Below are 24025 nucleotides of genomic sequence, written 5' to 3'. Positions count from 1 at the left end.
TTATAGATACACAGCTGTTTACATGTCACAGTATGTGTGTGTGTGTGTGTGTGTGTGTGTGTTTACGGAAATGCTCTTACTTTTACCATTAAACACAGCTCTGGTTTCCACTGTTGATTTTTTTTAAGCCGTCTCTAATCATGCTGTTTTTGTTAAAAATCTTTGCAGTAAATCTCCTTAGTTGTTGTCTTTGCTTGATGCAGGACAATAATTTGACTCGTCTGAAACACACTGACATCTTTCCCACAACAGCAGGACACGTCTTCCCATATATTTGTTTAAGAAAAGAAAAGTGACTCACTTCATCGGTTCGGTTCACAAGAACTGTTGCAGCTGAAAGACATTAATCACGGCAGTCATTATCCAATCAAAGCCTCTAAAGTATTTGCTTATTTAAACTTAAACTGCAGCGGTCTACCTTCTAATGGTTACTAATTAGCAGTTCTTTTATTAGTTTTTCATGTTTGCTTGACGAGCTAAGTGATAGGCTTTTTTTTTTTTTAGCAGAGTACTAAAGGGAGCTTATTGTACTGACTAGACCTTGATTTGACCATGAACTCCTCTGCATATCAGAATATTTTAGAAATATGCAAATGTGAGGCCGTCTAACCAACAGCTGGAACTTTTTCATTTTGGCTTCATTTGTTAAATAATGGTAAGGAAAAAGAAAAAGAGTTTGTATTTGTTGAATACTGAGACTTGATATGATTAGATGATTTTTATGATGTTTTTACACAAAAAACATAGAATTAAAAGAGGGGACACTAACTTTTACAAATTTTTATGTAATTTACAAAATAAAAATGTACAAAAAAGTATTTAGTCAGCCACCAATTGTGCAAGTTCTCCAACTTAAAAAGATGAGAATTTAATTTTAAGTTGTAATTAAACTGTAATTTTCATCATAGGTATACCTCAACTATGAAAGAGAAAATAAGAAAAAAAATTCCAGAAAATCACATTGTAGGATGGTAAAAAATGTATTTGGAAATTATGGTGGACAAACGACAAACATTTCTGTCTTTCACAAACCTGTAACTTCTTCTTTAAGAGGCTCCTCTGTCCTCCACTTGTTACCTGTATTAATGGCATCTGTTATCAGTATAAAAGACACCTGTCCACAACCTCAAACAGTCTCACTCCAAACTCCACTATGGCTGAGACCAAAGAGCTGTCAAAGGACACCAGAAACAAAATGGTAGACCTGCACCAGGCTGGGAAGACTGAATCTGCAGTAGGTAAGTAGCTTGGTGTGAAGAAATCAACTGTGAGAGCAATTATTAGAAAATGAAAGACACACAAGACCACTGATAATCTCCCTCGATCTGGGGCTCCAAAATGATCACAAGAACTGTGAGCAAAAACCCCAGAACCACACGAGGGGACCTAGTGAATGACCTGCAGAGAGCTGGGACCAAAGTAACAAAGGCTACCATCAGTAACACACTGCGCCGTCAGGGACTTAAATCCTGCAGTGCCAGACGTGTCCCCCTGCTTAAGCCAGTACATGTCCAGGCCCGTCTGAAGTTTGTTAGAGAGCATTTGGATGATCTAGAAGAGGATTGGGAGAATGTCATATGGTCAACCAAAACCAAAATAGAACTTTGTGTGTGGAGGAGAAAGAATGCTGAGTTGCATCCAAAGGACACCATACCTACTGTGAAGCATGGGGGTGGAAACATCACACTTTGGGGCTGTATTTCTGCAAAGGGACCAGGACGACTGATCCATGTAAAGGAAAGAATGAATGGGGCCATGTATCGTGAGATTTTGAGTGAAAACCTCCTTCCATCAGCAAGGGCATTGAAGATGAAACGTGGCTGGGTCTTTCAGCATGACAATGATCCCAAACACACCGTCCGGGCAACGAAGGAGTGGCTTCGTAAGAAGCATTTCCAGGTCCTGGAGTGGCCTAGCCAGTCTCCAGATCTCAACCCCATAGAAAATCTTTGGAGGGAGTTTAAAGTCCGTGTTGCCCAGCGACAGCCCCAAAACATCACTGCTCTAGAGGAGATCTGCATGGAGGAACGGGCCAACATACCAGCAACAGTGTGTGAAAGCCTTGTGAAGACTTACAGAAAACGTTTGACCTCCGTCACTGCCAACAAAGGCGATATAACAAAGTATTGAGATGAAATTTAGTTATTGACCAAATACTTATTTTCCATCATAATGCAAATAAAATCTTAAAAAATCTTACAATGTGATTTTCTGGATTTCGTTTCTTATTTCATCTCTTATAGTTGAGGTATACCCATTTTGAAAATTACTGGCCTCGCTCATCTTTTTAACTGGGAGAACTTGTACAATTGGTGGCTGACTAAATAAATTTTTTGCCCCACTGTATAATCTATAGATCTTTTGTTTTTGTTCTTTACACACTAAATGGAGAGTATAATTTGGTGAGTGAGAACCTTCCTTGATGGTGGGGGATCATTTAGATTTGTCACTTTAATGCGTCTTAGATGATTTACATACAATTGAAATGTTTCTTGTTACCGTTACTGAAATCACGTCATTCACTAGTATGAGTGTATAGCTCAGGCTCAGAGTCTCCGTGTACAAAACATCTGATTAATGCCCCCTTAACTTTCAAACTCCTACTCAGACATTCATGAAGGCATTTCTAACTTTATACATGACGTCATTTCAGCAGTACACACTTTTAAATGAGATTATAGTTTTATTTGGTGTGGATTTATCTACGTACACATACCATATATAAATGAGACGGTTAATAAAACTAGCTGGTTAGCTTTTGGACAGAATCAGAAGACAATTTTTCATGAAGGTGTCCATGTTCCTGTTTGTAGTGTATTTACACTGATCGAACTGGCTTTTAAGTAACAACTACTGTAGCTCAACAATAAGCTTTGGTTTGATGCAGTTCGAGAAAAGTAAGCGTCCAACCCTCGTGTGTTTGCCAGTGTGCTACAGAAAGAGTCTCGATTGGCTGTTTGATGCGTCTGCTGTGTGTAAGACCTTTCGGGGTGAAAAAGTTGTAGGTTCTTGGTAATGTAATTACTGGATGAAGAGACCCCTGACACAGCAGTACGGCAGACTTTGATCTCTTCTCACATGTTCCTCTGAGCCGCCTAGAGAACCGCTTTCGATCTTCTCAAGCTCCAGGTCTGAGGGCTCGAGGGACGGAGGAGAGCAGAGAGCGGCCGAGCTCTGGTCGACCCTGAAGCCCAGTAACAGCTCCAGATGTGAGCACCTTTTCCTCTCGTTCTCCAGCAGTTTCCTGATCCTCTTGTTCTGTTCGCTCATGCTGCTCAGCTTTATCAACACACACACACACACACACACACACACACACAAAAGTGTTCTGTTAACAATCAGCCATGTAACTAAACCACTTCTGGCTTATTGCATCAGTTACATGTGTAATTACTACAGACAAGAATTCCAACATGTTTCTCTGAACCAGGGAGAAAGAAAACACAGTTACTTCAAACTTATTTATAATCCAAGTGTACAGACAATTGTTTGAATTTTGCCAATTTATAGGTCTTTTAAAGCACACGTCCTGCTGAAATTCTCACATTTTAGGAATTCTTAACTTAAAGGTAATTGTAAGTAAAGCAACAAATTAGTTCTGCAAGATTATTGTATCCTGTACATGTGGTTATGGTGACCTAGAGATACCAGAAATGTGAACATGTTTTGTTTGAGGTGGGATTTTAATCCAACCTCGATTCAGACCAAATCCATGGGGGCCTGCTGTAGTCAGGTGTGCATTGATGGTTTGAATCTTTAGCGAACACGTCTTTGGGATAATAATGTTGAGGTTCAACATGTGATTAAACATGATTAATATTTGTTCCTTTGGTGTTTTCTTGGTCTGGTTTTCTTTGGTGCTTTTCCCTGATAAAGGCCACTGTTGATCAAATGCCAGTTGCACCATCACTCTATGGTGCAAAGCAAATATCTCTCATGTGAGTATTCACTGATACAGAATGCTGAGACTCTGTCCACACGAAGCCGGTGCGTTCCCTATCCAATAATTATTTTTCCTCGTTCTAAAAAAAAATTGCGTAAACACGGCGTCGTCTCCAGAAATATCTGCGTACACCCGAAACCACTGAAAACGGTGTAGTATATATGCCAGACCCGTATGGGGCGCTGTAATTCTGCCATAGAGATACACTATACACGGAGAAGAAGACTTTGAGCATGCGCGTAACCTTGCACGCTGTATACGAACCAAGATTGTGTTGTCCATTATCGCTTGTTGCTCATAACAGTTGCATAGAAGCAATAGATTTTGCTGTAATAAAGCTAGCAGGCTTTGTAGCAACACGAACACAATCATGTAGTCCGCCATTATTGTTGTTGCTGTTACGTTTGACGCAGCCGACACGTCATGTGGCTGTACACACGAAACCGCAAGGGTGTCGTTTTCAGATTTATCCACTTTGGAACCCGGTTTCGAAAAATAGCGGTTTCAGTCTCATAAAACGCCTTATCCGTGTGGACGAAACGCCAATACGATAAAAAATGTATACGTATACAGCGAAACGCGTCTCCGTGTGGACAGGCAATTTAACCAGTGAGCAAAGAGAACGATCTCACATGATTTGTAGCTTTAATTCACTTGGACATTTCTCTGTTTAAACCAGAATTAAAACATAACTGACCTGGTTTATTAGTTGTTTACTTGTGACATGGAATACAGGTTTAAAAACCAACTAAGCCCTGGTGGTAAAATATAACATACTGATTCATAGAAGAAACCTTTTTAAGCTTTTTTTTTCACCCTTTTTGGGCTTTTTGGGGTCTAAACATGCTCAAAAATTCATGAAAATTGACAGACACGTTGGAATCTGCTGCCATTAGGATGCCTGAGAGTTTTGTGCCCCGGGGCCCGGGACCCTCAGGGGCCCCCACATGAGATTTTGCTGCATAGCTCGGACACATTTGCATGTTTGCACCTGAAACTCGCTACACATTTAGAGCTCATTGAGCTGAACAACTGTCCTGGGCTCAACTCAACAGGTAGTCAGTTATTTTGGGTCGTTTGCCAAAACAAACCTGATGGATTTTGATATACTCCTCCTAGGGAGTTTATACGATCGCCATCAAACTGGGCTGATGCGATTTAAAGACGTTGACGATGCAAAATAGTTGAAAGATTTTTAATATCTCAAACGTCACCCGTGACGCGTCTTAAACTTAAGACACTCATGATGTCTTAAACTTATGCTGAAAAGTGATTAATAACATTCTGTGTGGTATTATATTGAGTGACACGTTCAGTGACATCACATTGAGTGACATCATAGTGCGATGCTTTCCTTCCATCATCTGTGGCCTATTGTACACACGAACACATCACAAATGTTAACACTCACACACACCCACAGAAGCACACACATGTACACTCTCATACACACATACTGTACACGCACAAACACGCTTATATAGTGTATCACACACATACACACACACACATCACAAATGTTAACACTCACATATCTCTCACACACACACACTAACAAGTCACATCTCACACACACATTACACACATACTAACACACACGTCACAAATGTTGACACAAACCACACACACACACACACACACACACTTTTACTTGTCTAACACACACACACACCTCTGTCTCTCTCTCACACACATTAACCCTCACACACACACACACACACACACACACACACACACACACACACACACACCAATGCAGGCCTGTCATCGTTGCTTTCCACTATATTTGGCCATTGAAATACTATTTGGACCCATGGTGAAGCAACCATGAATGAGGAGAACACTAAATGCCTGTTCAGGACACACAACAGATCTCTTTAGAGACGGTTTAGTAGATCATTGAGAAAGCAGCCGTTCTCAGGCTTGTTGTGTAGCATGATTCAGTAAGAGCAAACGATCTGTTGATACCAGTTCAACACTCCTCCATGACCAGCATTTGTCTGAATGCTGCTGTTTTTATGAACCGTGGCTTCCAGAAGGCTGTCGAGCACATGTTTTGGTTTGGTGCTCAGCACAGATGTGTATTCGCTGTTGACTCTATTCAACCTCAGAGCAAACACACAGAAACATATGAGTATGCGTTATAGTACTTCAGTAGCAGTGCGAACGATTCTTCGTGTCCTTGTTGCTCTTTCTGTCTGCTTCCTCCGCACTCCCTGGCTCTTTACGTAGCTCTTTCACACATGTCCGGGAGTGTTATGAATCACGACTTTCACAAAGCTGCCGAGCACATGTTTGAGGAGGTAGACCTTTCTACTGTAGTCTGTTTGCCGGGAAATCCCTGAGTGTCAGGGCTGTGCTTCTCAAATTCTCTCATTACCCCTCAGTCTCTTAATTCATTCCTTACATTCACCGAACCATGTTTAAGAGGCATATGGTTTATTTACTGTGTGTGTCTGTGTGTATACAGTGGGTATGGAAAGTATTCAGTCCAATTTAAATTTTTTACTCTTAGTTATATTGCGGCCATTTGCTCAAATCATTTAAGTTCATTTTTTTCCTCATTAATGTACACACAGCACCCCATATTGACAGGAAAACACAGAATTGTTGACATTTTTGCAGATTTACTAAAGAAAAACTGAAATATCACATGGTCCTAAGTATTCAGACCCTTTGCTGTGACACTCATACATATATTTAACTCAGGTGCTGTCCATTACTTCTGATCATCCTTGAGATGGTTCTACACCTTCAATTCAGTCCAGCTGTGTTTGTTTATACTAATTGGACTTGATTAGGAGAGACACACACCTGTCTAAATAAGACATTACAGCTTATACAATGCATGTCAGAGCAGATGAGAATCATGAGGCCAAAGGAACCGCCTGCAGAGCTCAGAAACAAAACTGTGGCAAGGCTACACTTAAGGTTCCTAAGAGCACAGTGGCCTCCATAATCCTTAAATGGAAGACATTTGGGACAACCCTTCCGAGAGCTGGCCATCCAGCCAAACTGAGCTATCGGGGGAGAAGAGCCTTGGTGAGAGAGGTAAAGAAGAACCCAAAGATCACTGTGGCTGAGCTCCAGAGATGCAGTTGGGAGATGGGGGAAGTTGTAGAAAGTCACCCATCACTGCAGCACTCCACCAGTCGGGGCCTTACGGCAGACTGGCCCGACGGAAGCCTCTCCTCAGTGCAAGACACATTAAAAAACACCTGAAGGACTCCAAGATGGTGAGAAATATGATTCTCTGGTCGGATGAGACTAAGATAAAACTTTTTGGCCTTAATTCTAAATTGTATGTGTGGAGAAAACCAGGCACTGCTCATCACTTGTCCAATACACCAATACAGTTCCAACAGTGAAGCATGGTGGTGGCAGCATCATGCTGTGGGGGTGTTTTTCACCTGCAGGGGCAGGACTACTGGTTGCAATCAAGGGAAAGATGAATGCGGCCAAGTACAGGGATATCCTGGACTTAAACCTTATCCAGAGTGCTCAGGACCTCAAACTGGGTCGAAGGTTTACAGTACCTTCCAACAAGACAATGACCCTAAGCACACAGCTAAAATAACAAAGGAGTGACTGTTCTTAAATGGCCCAGCCAGAGCCCTGACTTAAACCCAATTGAGCTGGAGGGACCCAAAAATGGCTGTCCACCAACGTTTACCATCCAACTGGCCAGGGGTAGCTCAGTGGTTAAGGCATTGGACTACGGTTCGGAAGATCCCAGGTTCAAACCCCACAACCACCAAGTTAAGACCAAGGCCCTTAACCCTCAACTGCTCAGATGTGTAATGAGATAAAAATGTAAGTCGCTCTGGATAAGAGCGTCTGCTAAATGCCTAAATGTAAATCCAACCTGACAGAACTGGAGAGGATCTACAAGGAGGAACGGCAGAGGATCCCCAAATCAAGGTGTGAAAAACTTGCCGCATCTTTCCCAAAAAGACTCCTGGCTGTATTAGATCAAAATGTGCTTCTGCTAAATACTGAGCAAAGGGTCTGAATACTTAGGACCATGTGATATTTCAGTTTTTCTTTTTTAATAAATCTGCAAAAATGGCAACAATTCTGTGTTTTTCTGTAAAAATGGGGTGCTGTGTGTACATTAATAAGAAAAAATGAACTTAAATGATTTAAGCTGCGATACTGTATAACAAAGAGTGAAAAATTGAAGGGGGTCTGAATACTTTCCGTACCCACTGTACATATACACTACTGTTCAAAAGTTTCTACTCCATGATGGTTCCTGATTTTTATTTCTTTTTACATTGTAAAGGAAGGCTGAAGGCGTCCAAAAAATGCATTAAACCTCTTTTGAACAGTTAATGGTGAGATGTTTCTGCTACTTCTGCTCTGTAAAGACTTCATAACACCTCTAATCTGAGGTGCTGTTAATTGGTCATTTTTCAGGCTGATAACTCTAAATGAACTTCTCGTCTGCGGCAGAGGTAGGTTTTGGTCTCGCCCTCCTGGGACGGCCTTCATGAGAGCCAGTTTCATTATGGTTTCATTATTAGTTTTGAAATCCCCAGTATTGTTGTAGAATGTAGAAAATAAACCACTAAACAAAAACAAAGAAATTTGCAAGTGACTCCAAACCGTTGAACAGTAGTGTGTTTATATACAGTATATACTCTTATCGTGGCATCTCACCATTATACTGTACACTTCCTGAATGCTCCCAGAACAACTCTTTCACACTCTGATTCCTGGAATACAGCATGTGCCATCAGAAAGGAAAACCTCCATAGATGTGTTAACCTGGTGATTCAGTACATTCAGGTCGTCAGCTGACTTCATTTTATTGCCACATAACGTTGTTAAGTCTAGACCTGAGTAACTAAAGCAACTCCAGATCATAACACTGTCTCCAGAGGCTTGTACAGTGGACACTACGCATGATGGGAGCATCGCTTTATGTGCTTCTCTTCTTACCCTGACACGCCCATCACTCTGGAATAGGCTCAGTCTGGACTCAACAGATCACATGACCTTTTCCCATCGCTCCAAAATCCAATCTTTATTCTCCCTAGCAAACTTAAGCCTTTTTCTCTGATGAGTCTCACTAACAAGTGTTTTTCTTATGGACACACAGCTGTTTCTTGTCACATTGTGTGTGTACAGTATGGAAATGCTCTTACTTTCACTATTAAACACGGCTCTGATTTCTACGGTTGATTTTCGGTTGAAGCTTCACCGAGCGTTTAAGTGATCTCCGTTTATGAACGTTTAGCACTATCCTTTGGCTTTTTAACCCAGTTTCAGTCATTTCAAATCTCTTTAAGTTGTTTTCTTTGCTTGATGCAGCTCAATCATTTGACCCTTCTGTAAAGGTGACTTCTTTTTGGTTAAGCAGTGTATTAAAAAAAAAAAATCAAACAGCTTTACAAATCCTGCGACAAGGATTCTGCAGTGAATGCATTTGCATTTACAAAGTGACCGATGGCTTCTGTATCTTTTAAAGCTTTCGTGATCGCAGAGTCTTCTTTCTGATTGTTCTCTCCTGAGCTCGGTGCTTTGAAAGCCACAGCTTGGCAGCAGTTCTCAAGCTCCTTTGCAAGGTATCTGACCTGTTCACTTAATTGGCTATTCAGACCTGCTTAAGTATAGAGTGGCTTTATACACTGATGGTTCACTATATCTCTCTTTGTTCATTAAATGGTGCTGGATGTTGTGGAGGAAAAAAACCTTTTCCTTTCCTTCAACAAATAACACCAATGGTTTAAGCAATATATATAGCATTTCACCTACAGCAACTAACAGCTTTTAGTTCAGCAACTTTATTTCTGGTTTTCTTTTAAAACTTCCACCACATTCTGTTTATTGATCTGGAAATACGTCGGATACGGCAGGCTGTCTTAGAAGGTGCAATAAAGGATCGGCTGAACTTGAAGACTAAAAAGATGAACCTCAAACCCTGATGTCACAGCCGGCCCTTTTCAACTTAATGGAAACACTCTGTGTGTACTATATACAGTACACCTAGATTTCTTTGCAATCTGGGTCGTTGTCTTATTTCAGTTTGAACTTCTTTTGACTCATAACCGCTAAGCTGCCAATTCCCTAACCAAGTATATCAACTAAAATACAGTGGGGAAAAAAAAGTATTTAGTCAGCCACCAATTGTGCAAGTTCTCCAACTTAAAAAGATGAGAATTTAATTTTAAATTGTAATTGAACTGTAATTTTCATCATAGGTATACCTCAACTATAAGTGATAAAATAAGGGGAAAAAATCCAGAAAATCACATTGTAGGATTTTAAAGAATTTATTTGGAAATTATGGTGGAAAATAATTATTTGTCCACCTACAAACAAACAACATTTCTGTCTCTCACAGACCTGTAACTCCTTCTTTAAGAGGCTCCTCTGTCCTCCACTCGTTACCTGTACTAATGGCATCTGTTATCAGTATAAAAGACACCTGTCCACAACCTCAAACAGTCATACTCCAAACTCCACTATGGCCAAGAACAAAGAGCTGTCAAAGATTGTAGACCTGCACCAGGCTGGGAAGACTGAATCTGCAGTAGGTAAGCAGCTTGGTGTGAAGAAATCAACTGTGGGAGCAATTATTGGAAGACACACAAGACCACTGATAATCTCCTGCGATCTGGGACTCCACGCAAGATCTCACCCCGTGGGGTCAAAATGATCACAAGAACTGTGAGCAAAAACCCCAGAACCACACGAGGGGACCTAGTGAATGACCTGCAGAGAGCTGGGACCAAAGTAACAAAGACTACCATCAGTAACACACTGCGCTGCCAGGGACTCAAATCCTGCAGTGCCAGATGTGTCCCCCTGCTTAAGGCAGTACATGTCCAGGCCTGTCTGAAGTTCGTTAAAAAGCATTTGGATGATCCAGAAGAGGATTGGGAGAATGTCATATGGTCAGATGAAACCAAAATAGAACTTTGTGTTTGGAGGGGAAAGTATGCTGAGTTGCATCCAAAGAACACCAAACTTACTGTGAAGCATGGGGGTGGAAACATCATACTTTGGGGCTGTATTTCTGCAAAGGGACCAGGACGACTGATCCATGTAAAGGAAAAAATTAATGAGGCCATGTATCATAAGATTTTGAGTGAAAACCTCCTTCCATCAGCAAGGGCATTGAAGATGAAACGTGGCTGGGTCTTTCAGCATGACAATGATCCCAAACACACCGTCCGGGCAACGAAGGAGTGGCTTCATAAGAAGTATTTCAAGGTCCTGGAGTGGCCTAGCCAGTCTCCAGATCTCAACCCCATAGAAAATCTTTGGAGGGAGTTCCAGAAAAAGTCTGTGTTGCCCAGAGACGGCCCCAAAACATCACTGCTCTAGAGGAGTTCTGCATGGAGGAACGGGCCAAAATACCAGCAACAGTGTGTGAAAGACTTACAGAAAACTTTTGACATCTGTCATTGCCAACAAAAAATATATAACAAAGTATTGAGAGGAATTTTGTTATTGACCAAACACTTATTTTCCACCATAATTTGCAAAAAAATTTTTTTTTAAATCCTACAATGTGATTTTCTGGATGTTATTTTATATATTTTTTTGGTCTCTTATAGTTGATGTATATCTATGATGAGAATTACAGGCCTCGCTCATCCTTTTAAGTGGGAGAACTTGTACAATTGGTGTCTGACTAAATACTTTTTTGACCCACTGTATATGTATAAATATGGATTAATTCTCATTTCTCATGCTAAACATTAATTTAAAAAAAAAGCCTCTGTAGAGTTTTCTCAGTCTCACCACTAAAGAGGCCATGGTATGACTTCAAATATTTGCAATTTACTTTAGCCCACTGGCCATTAGAGATCCTCTGTCGCACGAGACATCTGGTCTTGTTGAATTTCTAATTAACTTTGCGTTCTGGAAGACACTCTAATGTTCGTCAGCTTAAGAGGATCACAGCCATCATTTAATTATGAAGAGGCTAATGACGTTCTCAAATATTAACCCGGCTCTTTAAAAAGCCTCCGACTAACTAATCAGGCCGGGGCTCATCTTCCGTCAGCCTGAACGAGCGAGATGGATGCTCAGAGAGTGGAATGCGTTTTCTCTTAATCTCAAATACAGACAAGTAAAAAAAAAAAAAAGGCTAAATAAATAAATTCACCATCAACAACATATTTATCTGAGAAATAATGAAGCAATATTCTAGAAATACCACACAGGCTCGGCGTTCAATTAGAACGTAGAGCTTTAATGAGATATGTGTCTCTCTTGTAATATCTGAAAAGTCAGTATTTATTAAGCACATAGCTGTCATAACTCGAGCGCAAACTTAAATTGAATTCCAGCCTTAATGAATTGTAGCAGATTCCACGTACAATAATAAAAATCCCAATCAATGGATTGCAGCGAAGCAAACGGTGCGATATTGTTCATCCAAAAACCGTTCGCCGGCGCTCACTTCATTTACAGGAGGACGTGAATTATAGCCTTTTATGAGCAGCGAGTAAAGAAATTAGAAATCAAATCCTGTCTGACTTTATTCCAGCCCAGCAATCTATGCAGATTAGACAGGGGCAATTTAGCCTCTGCTGCCACGCTCATTTTCTCACCATTACACCCAAATGAAGGAGGACATCCCATTATTATTTAGACTGCCAAGAACTGCGTGGGGGAAGTCGCCGAAAATTACCTTGAAATACTTTCCCTTCCATCTTCCCTGCCACCGCAGTCATTACGTCAATAATTTCAGGTTGAATCAACATCAGCGGCGATTCGTGCTTTTGATTAAGGGACGAGTCCCTCCTTAGGTCTCAGGTACGGATCGCCGTGACCTACCGGATAATGGGAATATTTCCCAGAGTGCCTCACTTCTACACTTAGCCTCCACAGTACGTGCTCTATTCATCACTGTGTGTCCTGAACATCCGGAATTCGTGCCTGATCCAATCAACTTGCCTTACAGTAGGTGGATTCCTAGTCAGTTTAATTAATTATTCTAAAGTCCGATAGCTGATTAATTTTTTACAGTAAGAAATAAATCCTATAAATCCTTCTCGAATAAAAAAAAAATTACTAATCTAACTACTCAGACGTTTACAAATATTTAATAGGTACTAGAGTTTTTCTTTATTCTAATGATAATAATACAGTAATAATAAGTAAGTTACTTGAAGTCTAAAATAGTCTAAAAGTATACGATTTTAGTGACGTGTCATTTTAAATCTATTATTTTTATTGTCATTTAATTATACTAATAATAATTATAGTGATTGATAATAATAATACAGTTTCATATTAGTCCTTATGGTGGCAATTTTTTGTAATGTTCAAGTCAAACCAGGACTTATCTGGAGAAATTTCTGGTGAATGAAGACGTAAAACTGTACGCTGAGGAGACTCTTAGCCGCAGTACAACATGTGAACGTAAAGTGAGTTATTGCCACATCCCCCGTACAGTCCTGACCTCACTTTAAGCCATTTCCACATGTTTGGAAAGGCCATTAGAGGAGTTCCTGGGAGGCCAGAGTTTCAGACGTGAATGAGACGGGCAGTTCGATCGTGGCTCCTGCGTAATGAGAAAACTTTCTCTCTTGATGGTGTCCAAGCAGTAGTGAAACACTGGGACAAGTGCATTAGTGTAGCAGAAGATTATATAGAGAAATAAAGTGAGTTTTTACTCTCTGAACTGTGTTCTGTTATTCTGGACAATCAAACGTCCCACTTTGGCCTGAGCGACCCTCAAAATATTTATGGAAGGAGTCTACAGTTTCATTCTCAGACACTGGAAAGATGTTGTACCTCATGATGACATGACCTCACCCCATACTGTCAGTCATCATACTCACGTGTTATCCTTTCCATCCCATCATGTTCAGCAAAAATCTGTACATTTACTAAGACATGGTTTTTAGTGTGAAGAAATGGCTCCTGCATGGATGTACACCCCAGATGTTGAATTCTAGCTGCTTGATTTTGATGTTTCACTCCTTTCCCAAACACGCTGTTTCAGTGTCTAGAACTTTAAATTATCTGCCCATGAACGTCCCTTTGTGAAAATGCTTTTTCCTAGCCAATCAGAACACAGAGACCGGAAACGGCTGGGGGGTGGGTGGGAACATGTTTGGGAAAAAATGTCCACCCATTTTATAGAAAATTATGAGGTTTTGCCGAACAAGTTTTTCAGTAGGAACTAATTTTTTGTGTGTATATTTAAAAATTTGGTCTACAATGACATTCTCGTTGTCAAGTATGAAAAAACACAACTAACAGGTGAAGAAGGCTAGGTTAACTACTAACCTACCAATCTTCAGCTCTTTTTAATGTAAAATCCTAAACAGTTTCATGACTTTGTGATAAAGAGAGAGAGAGAGAGAGAGAGAGAGAGAGAGAGAGAGAGTACTTTTTTAATCTTAAAAGGAATTTATGAGTTTTGTATGAAGTAACAGCTACTGTATAAGTGTGGGCTGTGGTATAAAGTGTATCTTCATTATTTTTTTATAAAGTAAAAAAACTTTTTTTTTTTTTAAAGTAAAAAATAGTGACACTATTATAGGACTGATGGAAAAGAAACAAAACAATCGATTATAGGGTTCTATTCATGAAGCCTTGACCCAGAGAGAAAATTCACCTCTCGGTTAGTTTTTACATTCCTGAAACACTTTTTAGATTAAAACTTGTTCTTGTGTTCTTTAATATTGTATTTTTTTGTAATCATAATAAAAAAATAAATAATCTGAAATATTCCTATAGCTACAACAAGGCCAAGTGGGTGCACAAGCATGCTTGTTATTTTCCTTTAAAGAATCTGAAAAAAAGGGAAGATAAATAGTGAAAACACATCTTATCAGGCTCTCGTGGAGAAGTGAGCGGATTCACGCGCGGCACTCGCGATTCTTACCTGTTGATTTAGCAGCTCGACCGACCGCATGTTGGACCTCAGCCTTGATTGGATGTCGTCTATTCTGCTCAAGCTATCGGCTAGTTGCTTCCCGTGCGCATTCCTGCACATAAAAGACAGAAGAGAGCAAAAAGGGACGACTGAGAGCGCGCGAAACACCAGATGTGTTAATGACGGCTTTCAAACAGCCAAGCGGTGATTCATCGTCTCCTGAAAGGGACGCTGCACCGAGATATATCATGACCTTGTTTGTGTGCGGGAGAGAGAGGAAAAAAGAAATTTTAAATTAACATTTTCTTCTCTTTAATTCAAAGGGCAGTGAAGTTGTTAAGAAATACTGGAAGAGGTAAAACCAGACGCCAGACCCACGAATAATATTAACACAGCCAGAGACATAAATAAGGACGAACATAACAAGCCCGGGAATAGAAGAATTCGAATTCACCGTCTATTAAAGTGCTTTCGCGTTTTATGATGGCCGGCTCCCTGAAAGATCTCTTTAAAAGAAACGGCCATCTAATTAACGATCTGTACTGTAGCGTGCATCACGTAACGCCGGCTTCTCTTCCATTTCTCCGGAAAACAGCCCATTTTCTGCACAGATGAACTCGTCCAGTCCAGTTAAAAAGCGGATTCTCGTGTAACTTTTCTAAACGCCGCTTTATGAGCAACATCAGTGCCAGACTTTATCGCTTATTAAACCATTTCTCAGGCTAATTTGCCTGTAAAGAAAAACCCAAGTCTTTTATGAAGTTTAAATAAAAAGCAATGGATAGGAAGAGGTCCATCATGCTTCAGTTGCAGATTTATCTTTAATGAATTCCACACACACACATAGAAACTTTTCCACCCTATTAGTGATGAAGACTTACAAAAAGAAAAAAGAAAGGGATGGGGGAAAAAAATTCAAGATGTTACGTGCCCATTATGAAGATTTACATATAAAAGATCCTGTCTGACAAGTCATAACAGATCCATTCGGGAATAATAAGACTTGTTCGCTAATTTTCATCCCACTGCTTCTTATCAGTCAATATTAAAGACCGTGGGCCAGCGGGGGAAAAAAGGGAGAGAAAGGGAAAAAAATCTGAAAGATCAACAAGAGCTTTTTCTTAATAAAGAGCGCGAGGTTCAGCTAGGCCTGTATAACCCCGTAATCCACAGCGCACTGTAATGAGCTCTTCTTCCCCAGCATACAAATCGTACGCGGGCTCTGGAAATTAAAAGAAAAGAAGAAGAAGAAGAAGAAGAGGGAGGTATTCGGTGAGGATCGGTACCCTGTTCCAACTCCTCATCAACCGAATATTAAATATCGCCAGCGACTGCGCCAGACATGATTGTAAAATATGAAGTTGGAAGATACGCTATGTTTAATTACACCTTCTCTCGTTACTGGAGCTGGAGGAAACGTGCAGCCGTTTGAAAGTACGATTCATCCATCCGTTAAGACGGCGAAACGTCTCGGCAGCCAAAGACCCGAGCGATGATAAACGAGCCGAAGTAGCTTTTAATTCAAACCATCTTCTTCATTTATGACAGAGGGAACCAATCGGAGACATGAACTTAGGCCATACTGATATGTTTATAATCTGTAATTAATGTATTTAATGCCCCAGAATTGACAAGGAACAGCTAGGCTGAACAAATAACAGGACCATCATTTTGTTACTACAGATATTTCCCTTTTCTACTTCTCTTTATTTATAAAAAAAAAAAGTAAAAAAAAAAAAAAAAGGTCAATATTTATTTTGGGGGAAGTTCTTTATATTCAGAGTTGGTTTCTGCACAGGCTTGGGTGTCTCACTGCTCGGGGCGTCGACCCTAGCCCTTTATCTGCTGTAGTTAACACTCACTTTATGGGAATTCATCATTTTATTCATTGATGCTAAGTAAGATCTAATGTCCACCTCGAGGACGTGGCGATTCTCTTCATCTTCATACATATGGTTTTAAAAAGGGTCATAAGATTTTTTTTTTTTTTTTTTTTGGTTGTTGTTGTTGCTGATCGGAAGGTTGCAGGTTGAACCTCAGCACCACCAAAATGTAACTGTTGAGCCCTTGAGCATGGCCCTTAACTCTGTGTGCTCCAGGGGGCGCTGTATCCTGGCTGACTCTGCACTCTGACCCCAGCTTCCTTACTGGGATATGTGGGAAAATTGTCTCACTTTGCTTTAAGGTACATGCGACAAGTAACTGAATCTTAAGTACTGTACATTGTTTCACCAATTTTTATTCATTTCCAATCAATTTCAAACAGAACGCTTTAGCTATTAAGAAACAGATCCTCCAGGAGACTTTCTACCATAAATGGACGCTAGGTTAGCGGTTTGCAGTCAGTGCTTTAAGGGCTTGCTAACCTACCCTTCTTTAGCTCTACAGTCGTACCTGTGCTTATAAATGCCATGCCTAAAGAATTTTCTACTCAATAACTTTTGCAGAAAAATTGCCCCGGCATATTAAACATTTTCGGCGTAGAAGTCCCGCAAACACTTGTTTGTGTCAGTGGAAAGCAGCTGGTGCCATAAATTGGGAGCAATCATAAATTAAGCTTAAGTAAGGTTTAATATCTATTTATTTTATATTTTAATTCATGTAAATTGGTTCTTTGATTGTTTTACCAGGATGTCCTTCTTGTCACAACTTTCCCTGCCCAATTTTCCAGGCTTGGGATCGGGACTGGCTCTCACTGGCTATACATTTAAACATTTAGTGTTAAAAGTCTTGCTCAAGGGCGCAATGGTGGTGACCTGGCAGTGGCAGGGCTCGAACCCCTGAGCCCAAAGCATCAGCCCTTTAAACCACTACTGCCCCAAAAATTAGCAATAATGAATTTAAAATATTTTCATAGATTGCTGTGCGGGTTTATGGCAAGACAAAGAACATCAGCATTACCAACCCTAGTGTCATTGCATCAACCGGTCAGATAGGGGCGCTGGATCTAATAATGCTTCTCACTCTAGGTAACGCATGAAAGAGAAATGTGCCCAAGTTCAACGACACAATTAAGCACAGCTGAGACGCTTCTCTGTTTCAGACAACCTCCGCCCTCATCCTGTACTTCCCTCCGTAGTCTAAAGAGCGCGCTGTTTATTTTAATGTTAAATTCTCATACATTGTTTCTTATTCTTTATAGTTTATTTTGGAATTATAGGTTTTGTTTTCGAACTTGAATTCTAATCAGATGTTGTTTAACAATTTAACATGATATGCAAAACCCAAAAAATTAAGTCCCATTTTAAACTAATTAAAGTTTACATACAATTCTGCGGTAAAGATACAATAATAAAATAAAGCCATAATTGATGATTAGGTGTTTCAACCAATCAGAAGTCAAGAACTTTCAAGAAGTTTTGTTTTTCTTAGTAAATTTGAAACGTCACATCTATTGAAAAATATTAAATGAATGAACTTCATTTCAGCTTCAGTTTAAAAATGCTTTATAATAACTATAAAAGGAGTTGAAAGGTAAAATACATTTGAGATCGTTTTTGTATTAATGAGTGCCGTTTATATTTTTCTTCTTTACACCTAAACGAGTTCTTACAGTGGGAGCCACGTCAAACAGCCGCTTGGAGCATGATAGGTCCATGACAGGACCGTGACAGGACCATGATCGATCCGTGCACGGAATGTGATCCCCCGCGATGACGTAGTTAACGATGCCCCGCCCCATAAACGCCCCCATGCGCTTTCTAAAAAGATGGTTGCAATGCTGTATAATTCCGCCAGATGGAGCATTGACTGCTTCAGTTAACTGCAGTGTCCAAGCAGCCGGTTACTATATTTGATATATATATAACATAACTTACGTCAACATAGTTTCATAAATAGATCATGTGGTAAAAAAGAGGGGTAAAAAACGATTCATAAAACAGATTTAAATCCCTCAATACACAATCCATGATGCTTATGCTATTTTTAATTAATGATTAAATTTATTAATAAAACTACTTATTGCAATATTTTTCACGACATCCTTAATAATACTTAAAGACACGGTAACATCTGTAATTTATCTATACCGGTCGTTGTAGGTACGGAATACAATGCGGGCTATGTACAGTATTTTACATTACGGTGTATTTTATCTATTTCCGTTTAATACACTGGTAGATAATATTTTGCTGCAAAGTAAAGCTTAAAATTTAACTTCTGCTTGAGTTTGTTTTCGTTATATTTTTTATGTTTTCGCTAATGTTTTTTTTCGCTGATAGTCAAAAATTGGCAAAACAAATCGATTAATAACGCATAATATATGAAACAAATATCTGTCCATACGGATCAGTATGTCTTTAGTCATTTAACCAGTATAACGTCTCCCATTAAAGATCTGATGGGACATTAATCACTTATCACTACGGTAAATAGATGCGGCAGCAGAGACAGATTAAATCCCCATAAACATTCACACTTGAACACAATAGTAACAGAACTAAACAGTTCCAGAGGGTCAGCGCCTGTTATCAGGACAGGGATCACCTACAGGATACTACTGTAATTTTTACTGCTTATATATATTTTTGCCATAGTTTCATTTGGTTTTACGCGATTTCATGTTTTATTTGTTTGTGTGTACGTGTGTGTGTGTGAGAGAGAGAGAGAGAGAGAGTGAGAGAGAGCGTGCGCGCGGGAGAGGGCTTATATTGTGATTTATTCAAGGTTACTAAAGACTGGCTTACTACTACTAATAAAATATTTCAATGTAACCCATGGGTCTTAATCACAAAATCAGCCAACGCTGTAAACAGATGACAAGACAAATTATATAGGCTACTCTGAAACGTTAATTTGAACATTAAAAAAAAAAAAAAAATATATATATATATATATATATATATATATATTTTTTTTTTTTAAATGTGATATATATATTACGGGGCTTCTCAGTCTTTCGTTAATTTTACTACTGACTGAAAACCAATGTGGCTTATTAAAGATGCACTGTTTTATTGGACATGGCTGTTTTGTAATGTTCCGCGATATAAACACTGTCTACGGTTCGAATATACTGTGAACGTCTCAAAGTCACGTCTCTAGATCCGTCTGCAGTAATGTTATCGTGGTGTAAATTATTAACGTATCGATGTATTTCACTTGCAGACAAAATAGTCTAGTAACGAAAGTAACGAATTCGTCACTACTCTTCTCTTACGCAGCACGGCTAAAAAGATAATAAAAATGACACCAATCCTGCCATGATGCTACCCTGTCCATACACAACACTGGCTGGGGAGATGAACTCAGACTTTCCAAAACTTACTATTATTTCATGAGATGAAATTAAGCTAGGATGAAGAGGACAGAAGTGAACTCCCCTCTGTGTACTATCTAAGTAGAGTGTAACTGGAGCAGCCACAAAATGCCCCCCGTGTAACTCTGATTAGGAAAAGCTCACAGACACCAAACCTGCAGCACTTTGGTGTAATTTTTATTATCTTTTTAGCCGTGCTGCATGAGAGAAGAGTAGTGACAAATTCGTTACTTTTAATAACTTGATGTTTGATTGAATATTATATAATTTCCAAGTTTGATAGTGTCGATTTTAGAGTGCATTATACGATGCGAAAAGGAAGTAAATAAATACGTAGCAATGCAAAGAGGACAGAGCTGCGAAATATTTAAGCAATATAAATTCAACAAAGTGTGATCATAATGGTTGTTGTTGCTGCTGTTTATGTAATTGGTTCCACCGTGTTACTGAACGCAACTGTGTTCACAAAACCGAGCGGAGGGAAAGAAAAAACACTCGCTAACGCGTTTGAATGAAAAGGGGCGGCGGCTTTTCTTTGAAGATAGCGATTGCGTAATGGGCGGCAATCCGTGGCAGGGGGGTATAACACACCTCTGAACGTCCTTTGTCTTGTAAATGATTATCTTCGTTCACCTTCCAATCCCCCACAGCGCACACACTCTCTACACTGTTACTATGTCTGTTGGGGCACTTAGTTATACACAGCACCTTAATGTATGAAACACTTACTTCCTGGTTTGTTTTATTTTAAATATTGCTTATTACCTTTTCCCGCAAAATAAACATTAAACATAAACAACATGTTATCATTGTGTAAATTAACATATTGGTGTATTTTAATTAAGGACAAAAACAGACCCTGCGCTTGTGTTTAGGACTGATGCTGAACAGCTGTGTTCATAGGTTTAATCAACGATTTACAAGACAACAGTTAAAGCGGTTGTGGATGAGAGGTGTGTGTGTGTGCGCGCGCGCGCTCCTGCATTTCTCCGTTGGTTTAACACAAACATTTTGCGCACAGACAAGTAAGTCTGAAGTACCCCTCCCCCCGCCAAAAACACACACACAGAGCAATTAGCACCATGTCATAGTCAGTATTCTCCACTGAGGTTTCTTACCTTCCAAGTTTGTCTTTGCTCTTTTAATGGATTCACAAACACAAACTAGCACAGATACATATGATCAAGTGTTTAACTGTTGTTTTCATTCGTTTCTATAACCAGTAATAATAATAATTATTATTATTATCATTATTATTAGCCCAACTCTTTGACTATTTAAAACAACGTCGGGTCCCATTTTTTGCACATTGAAGTTGTTGGTTTAAGTAAATGTATTTTTAAATACACAAACAATCCCCCAACAATTAAAACACGCACACATGACTTTAAAAATAAAATTTATTCTTTCAAAACTAGTCAAAAGTAAAAGTAAAAACAAATAATTTGTATAAAACAGGTGAAAACATGTTTAATTTTTGCTTAAAGGTCATTAAAATACCCGGATAACACCAGCTGCTTATCAGTCTCTATCTGGTTCTTTTATATTAAAATATAATTTTTTAAAAATATTAAAGATGGAACTGTTTAATTCTTTGTTTCCCCCCTAAAGTATCAGAGGTTTTGCAATTCTATGTTCAGAATATACAGTAGACTTGACCAAACATTATTCTAAAGCTGTTGCACTGTGACGTCATCCCTCCTACAGCTCCCTTTAACAGCTTGTTCAGGCTCCTCCAGTAGCTCCAAAAGGCCAACCGTCATCCGTCTGACCCCCCAATCCTCCAGGGCGGAGCTCTGCTTAAAGACAACAGGAGAATTTAGTGAAGACAAAGATAAATAAACTTTACAGAATATCTAGTTGTAATAAATATAAAAGATATTAGTAAACCTACACCACAGAGTGTGTAAAATACTGTTTTGGGGAATTCTGGAATGTAAATAAACTGGGATAACTTTAACCATTGAACTTTATTAGTGTTAACCCCGGTCTGTCTGTATTATCGTCTGCATTAAATTAAAATGCGCTTTTCATACAAATAAGTTAGGCGATATAACACTCCTATATATTAGTTAATCTCTGAAGCCAAACTATAACTTACCCAGTACTGAAGCCCCCCACACCTCCCCACACACACACCTCCCCCTCCTCACACTCCTTAACTGATAAACACTTCAGAGTTTTTATCCATCTCGGTAACTAAGCGCTCGCGCTACCGCGCAAAGTCACGGCCAAATTGAGAAAAATATAAACCCGGTTATGAGCGTTTAGCTCGCGAGCTCCTGTACATCTATCCTCAGCTCGTGTTCCTCATGAACTGCATCACATTATATTCACAGATATAACCTGCAGATTAACTCTTACCCAAAGAATAAATAAATGCTGAATTTATCCAGACAGCACGCGGTCAGATTCTAAAGGCATTTTTATAGAGCACAAACACTCTTCATCCGGTAGTGCAGCTTTTGTAATAGGGACATTAATAGTATTTTCGAAGCTTTAGTGTCTTTTTTAGTTAAAGAGGAGTGACATTGTGAGTTTGTGACACTGACAGTAAGCTGTAATGTTAACTCCAGACTTGGTAAACAGATCATTAAGTTATCTAAAGTTACATCTGACCGCTGCTGGTGCTGCCAGTGATTTTCAAAACGGCCGGTAAAAAAACTAAACTGGAAAATAAACTGTAAACTAATCCCAAACAAATTTTATAAATAAAAACACCACTTACCGCGAATAGTCCATTAAGCCGCCATCTTCATCTCTAGTGCAGTTTGGCAGCGTCAGTTCGGTGGGGGTGGGAGCGGATTGTTAAAATCACGTGATTGCAACTCAGCGCAGCTAAATTGCTGGCTTGTGTTAACGTGTCCTTGAGAACGAAGCGCCATCTAGTGGTGGAACCAGGTAAATGCATAAATAGGGCTTGAATGGGCGTGTTTACTGTGAAATCTTGACACGCCTTTCTCGAAGAAAAAGGAGGGGGGATTACGGCGTGCATAAGGCAGCCGTACGCCATTCGTACGCCATTCACACTTCCGCGGCTATTTGGCGTGGCTCCATCTGTAGGTGGAAATAAATTAAGGAATTAATTTCTGAGACACTGTGATCCAGAGGAAACATCTGAAGCAACACAGGTCAGTTCTCCCTAAACAAAATGCTGGGACGCTCCCATGCGCCTCTCGTTCGTTTACTTTCCCATCAGAAGCCTTTAATTCCACTAATTAGCCAGAAATGTGTTGACGACTTGACTGAAACATGGGGCGGCCGGTGCGTTCTGGTGTCAGAGCCCCCGTCGCTGTCGCTGTGTGTTTAGGGTAATCCACAGCCGTAATCGCTCGCCATTTGCTAATTGAGAGCAGATAATTGTGGCTTGATTTAACGAGCGTGTGGTGAGAGCTGACGGAGTGTTAGAGAGAAATCAGCAGGACAGACAGAGAGAGAGAGAGAGAGAGAAAGAGAGAAGCAGATGAACAGGAGTGTGAAAGTTTTTCTTTAAATGAACAAATGAATTGTGATTAGTCCGAAAATATTGATGGATTTTCTATGGCAGCAGCGCTGATCGTAGTGTAGATTTTTAGGAATGTGCTCGTTCTGAAGCGTTGTGTTCATTCACAGAGACGTGTACATTACATACACAAGTGAAACATGCGGTTTTCTGTAAAGAGAACCTTATTACCCTTATTGAACCACTCTGTAAGGAGTCTCCAGCGTCAGTGGAGAAGCTGCAGCTGAGTTTTCTAGTCTTTATGGTCGACACACCCACTCTGACACGAGGCACAGAGATGAGAGTGTGGAGTGTAATGAGGGTCAGGGTTACACAGAGACAGGTTCTTTAACCGCTCCTGATCTTTCTTCAGCATTTTATTCTCCTAATGACTTCTGAGAAACATCTACTGTATTCCTCAATTCCAAAAGTCCAAAAGCTTTTTGTCCCTCAATAAGCCAGTCGGCACGGTAATCCAAATTGATCAAATCC

General features: G+C 39.8%; 1 protein-coding gene across 3 annotated transcripts in view; it reads right to left on the bottom strand.

Annotated features, from left to right (window-relative positions):
• Positions 1-2608: 2608 nt before the first annotated feature.
• The window catches only part of LOC128513951 (myosin heavy chain, striated muscle-like), a 142196-nt gene continuing 120779 nt past the window's right edge, over positions 2609-24025 (bottom strand). For all 3 annotated transcript variants that reach the window (XM_053487528.1, XM_053487529.1, XM_053487530.1), the window contains 2 exons: positions 14802-14904; positions 2609-3279 (listed from right to left, as the gene is read on the bottom strand). In XM_053487528.1, the coding sequence (XP_053343503.1) occupies positions 3022-3279; positions 14802-14904 (361 nt within the window). In that variant the 3' untranslated portion in view covers positions 2609-3021. The remainder of the gene's footprint in view (positions 3280-14801; positions 14905-24025) is intronic.

Source organism: Clarias gariepinus, chromosome 26, assembly GCF_024256425.1.
Source record: "Clarias gariepinus isolate MV-2021 ecotype Netherlands chromosome 26, CGAR_prim_01v2, whole genome shotgun sequence".
Classification (NCBI taxonomy): domain Eukaryota; kingdom Metazoa; phylum Chordata; class Actinopteri; order Siluriformes; family Clariidae; genus Clarias; species Clarias gariepinus.
The sequence above is the reverse complement of the archived record's forward strand: the minus strand, read 5'-3'. Positions and strand labels throughout refer to the sequence as shown.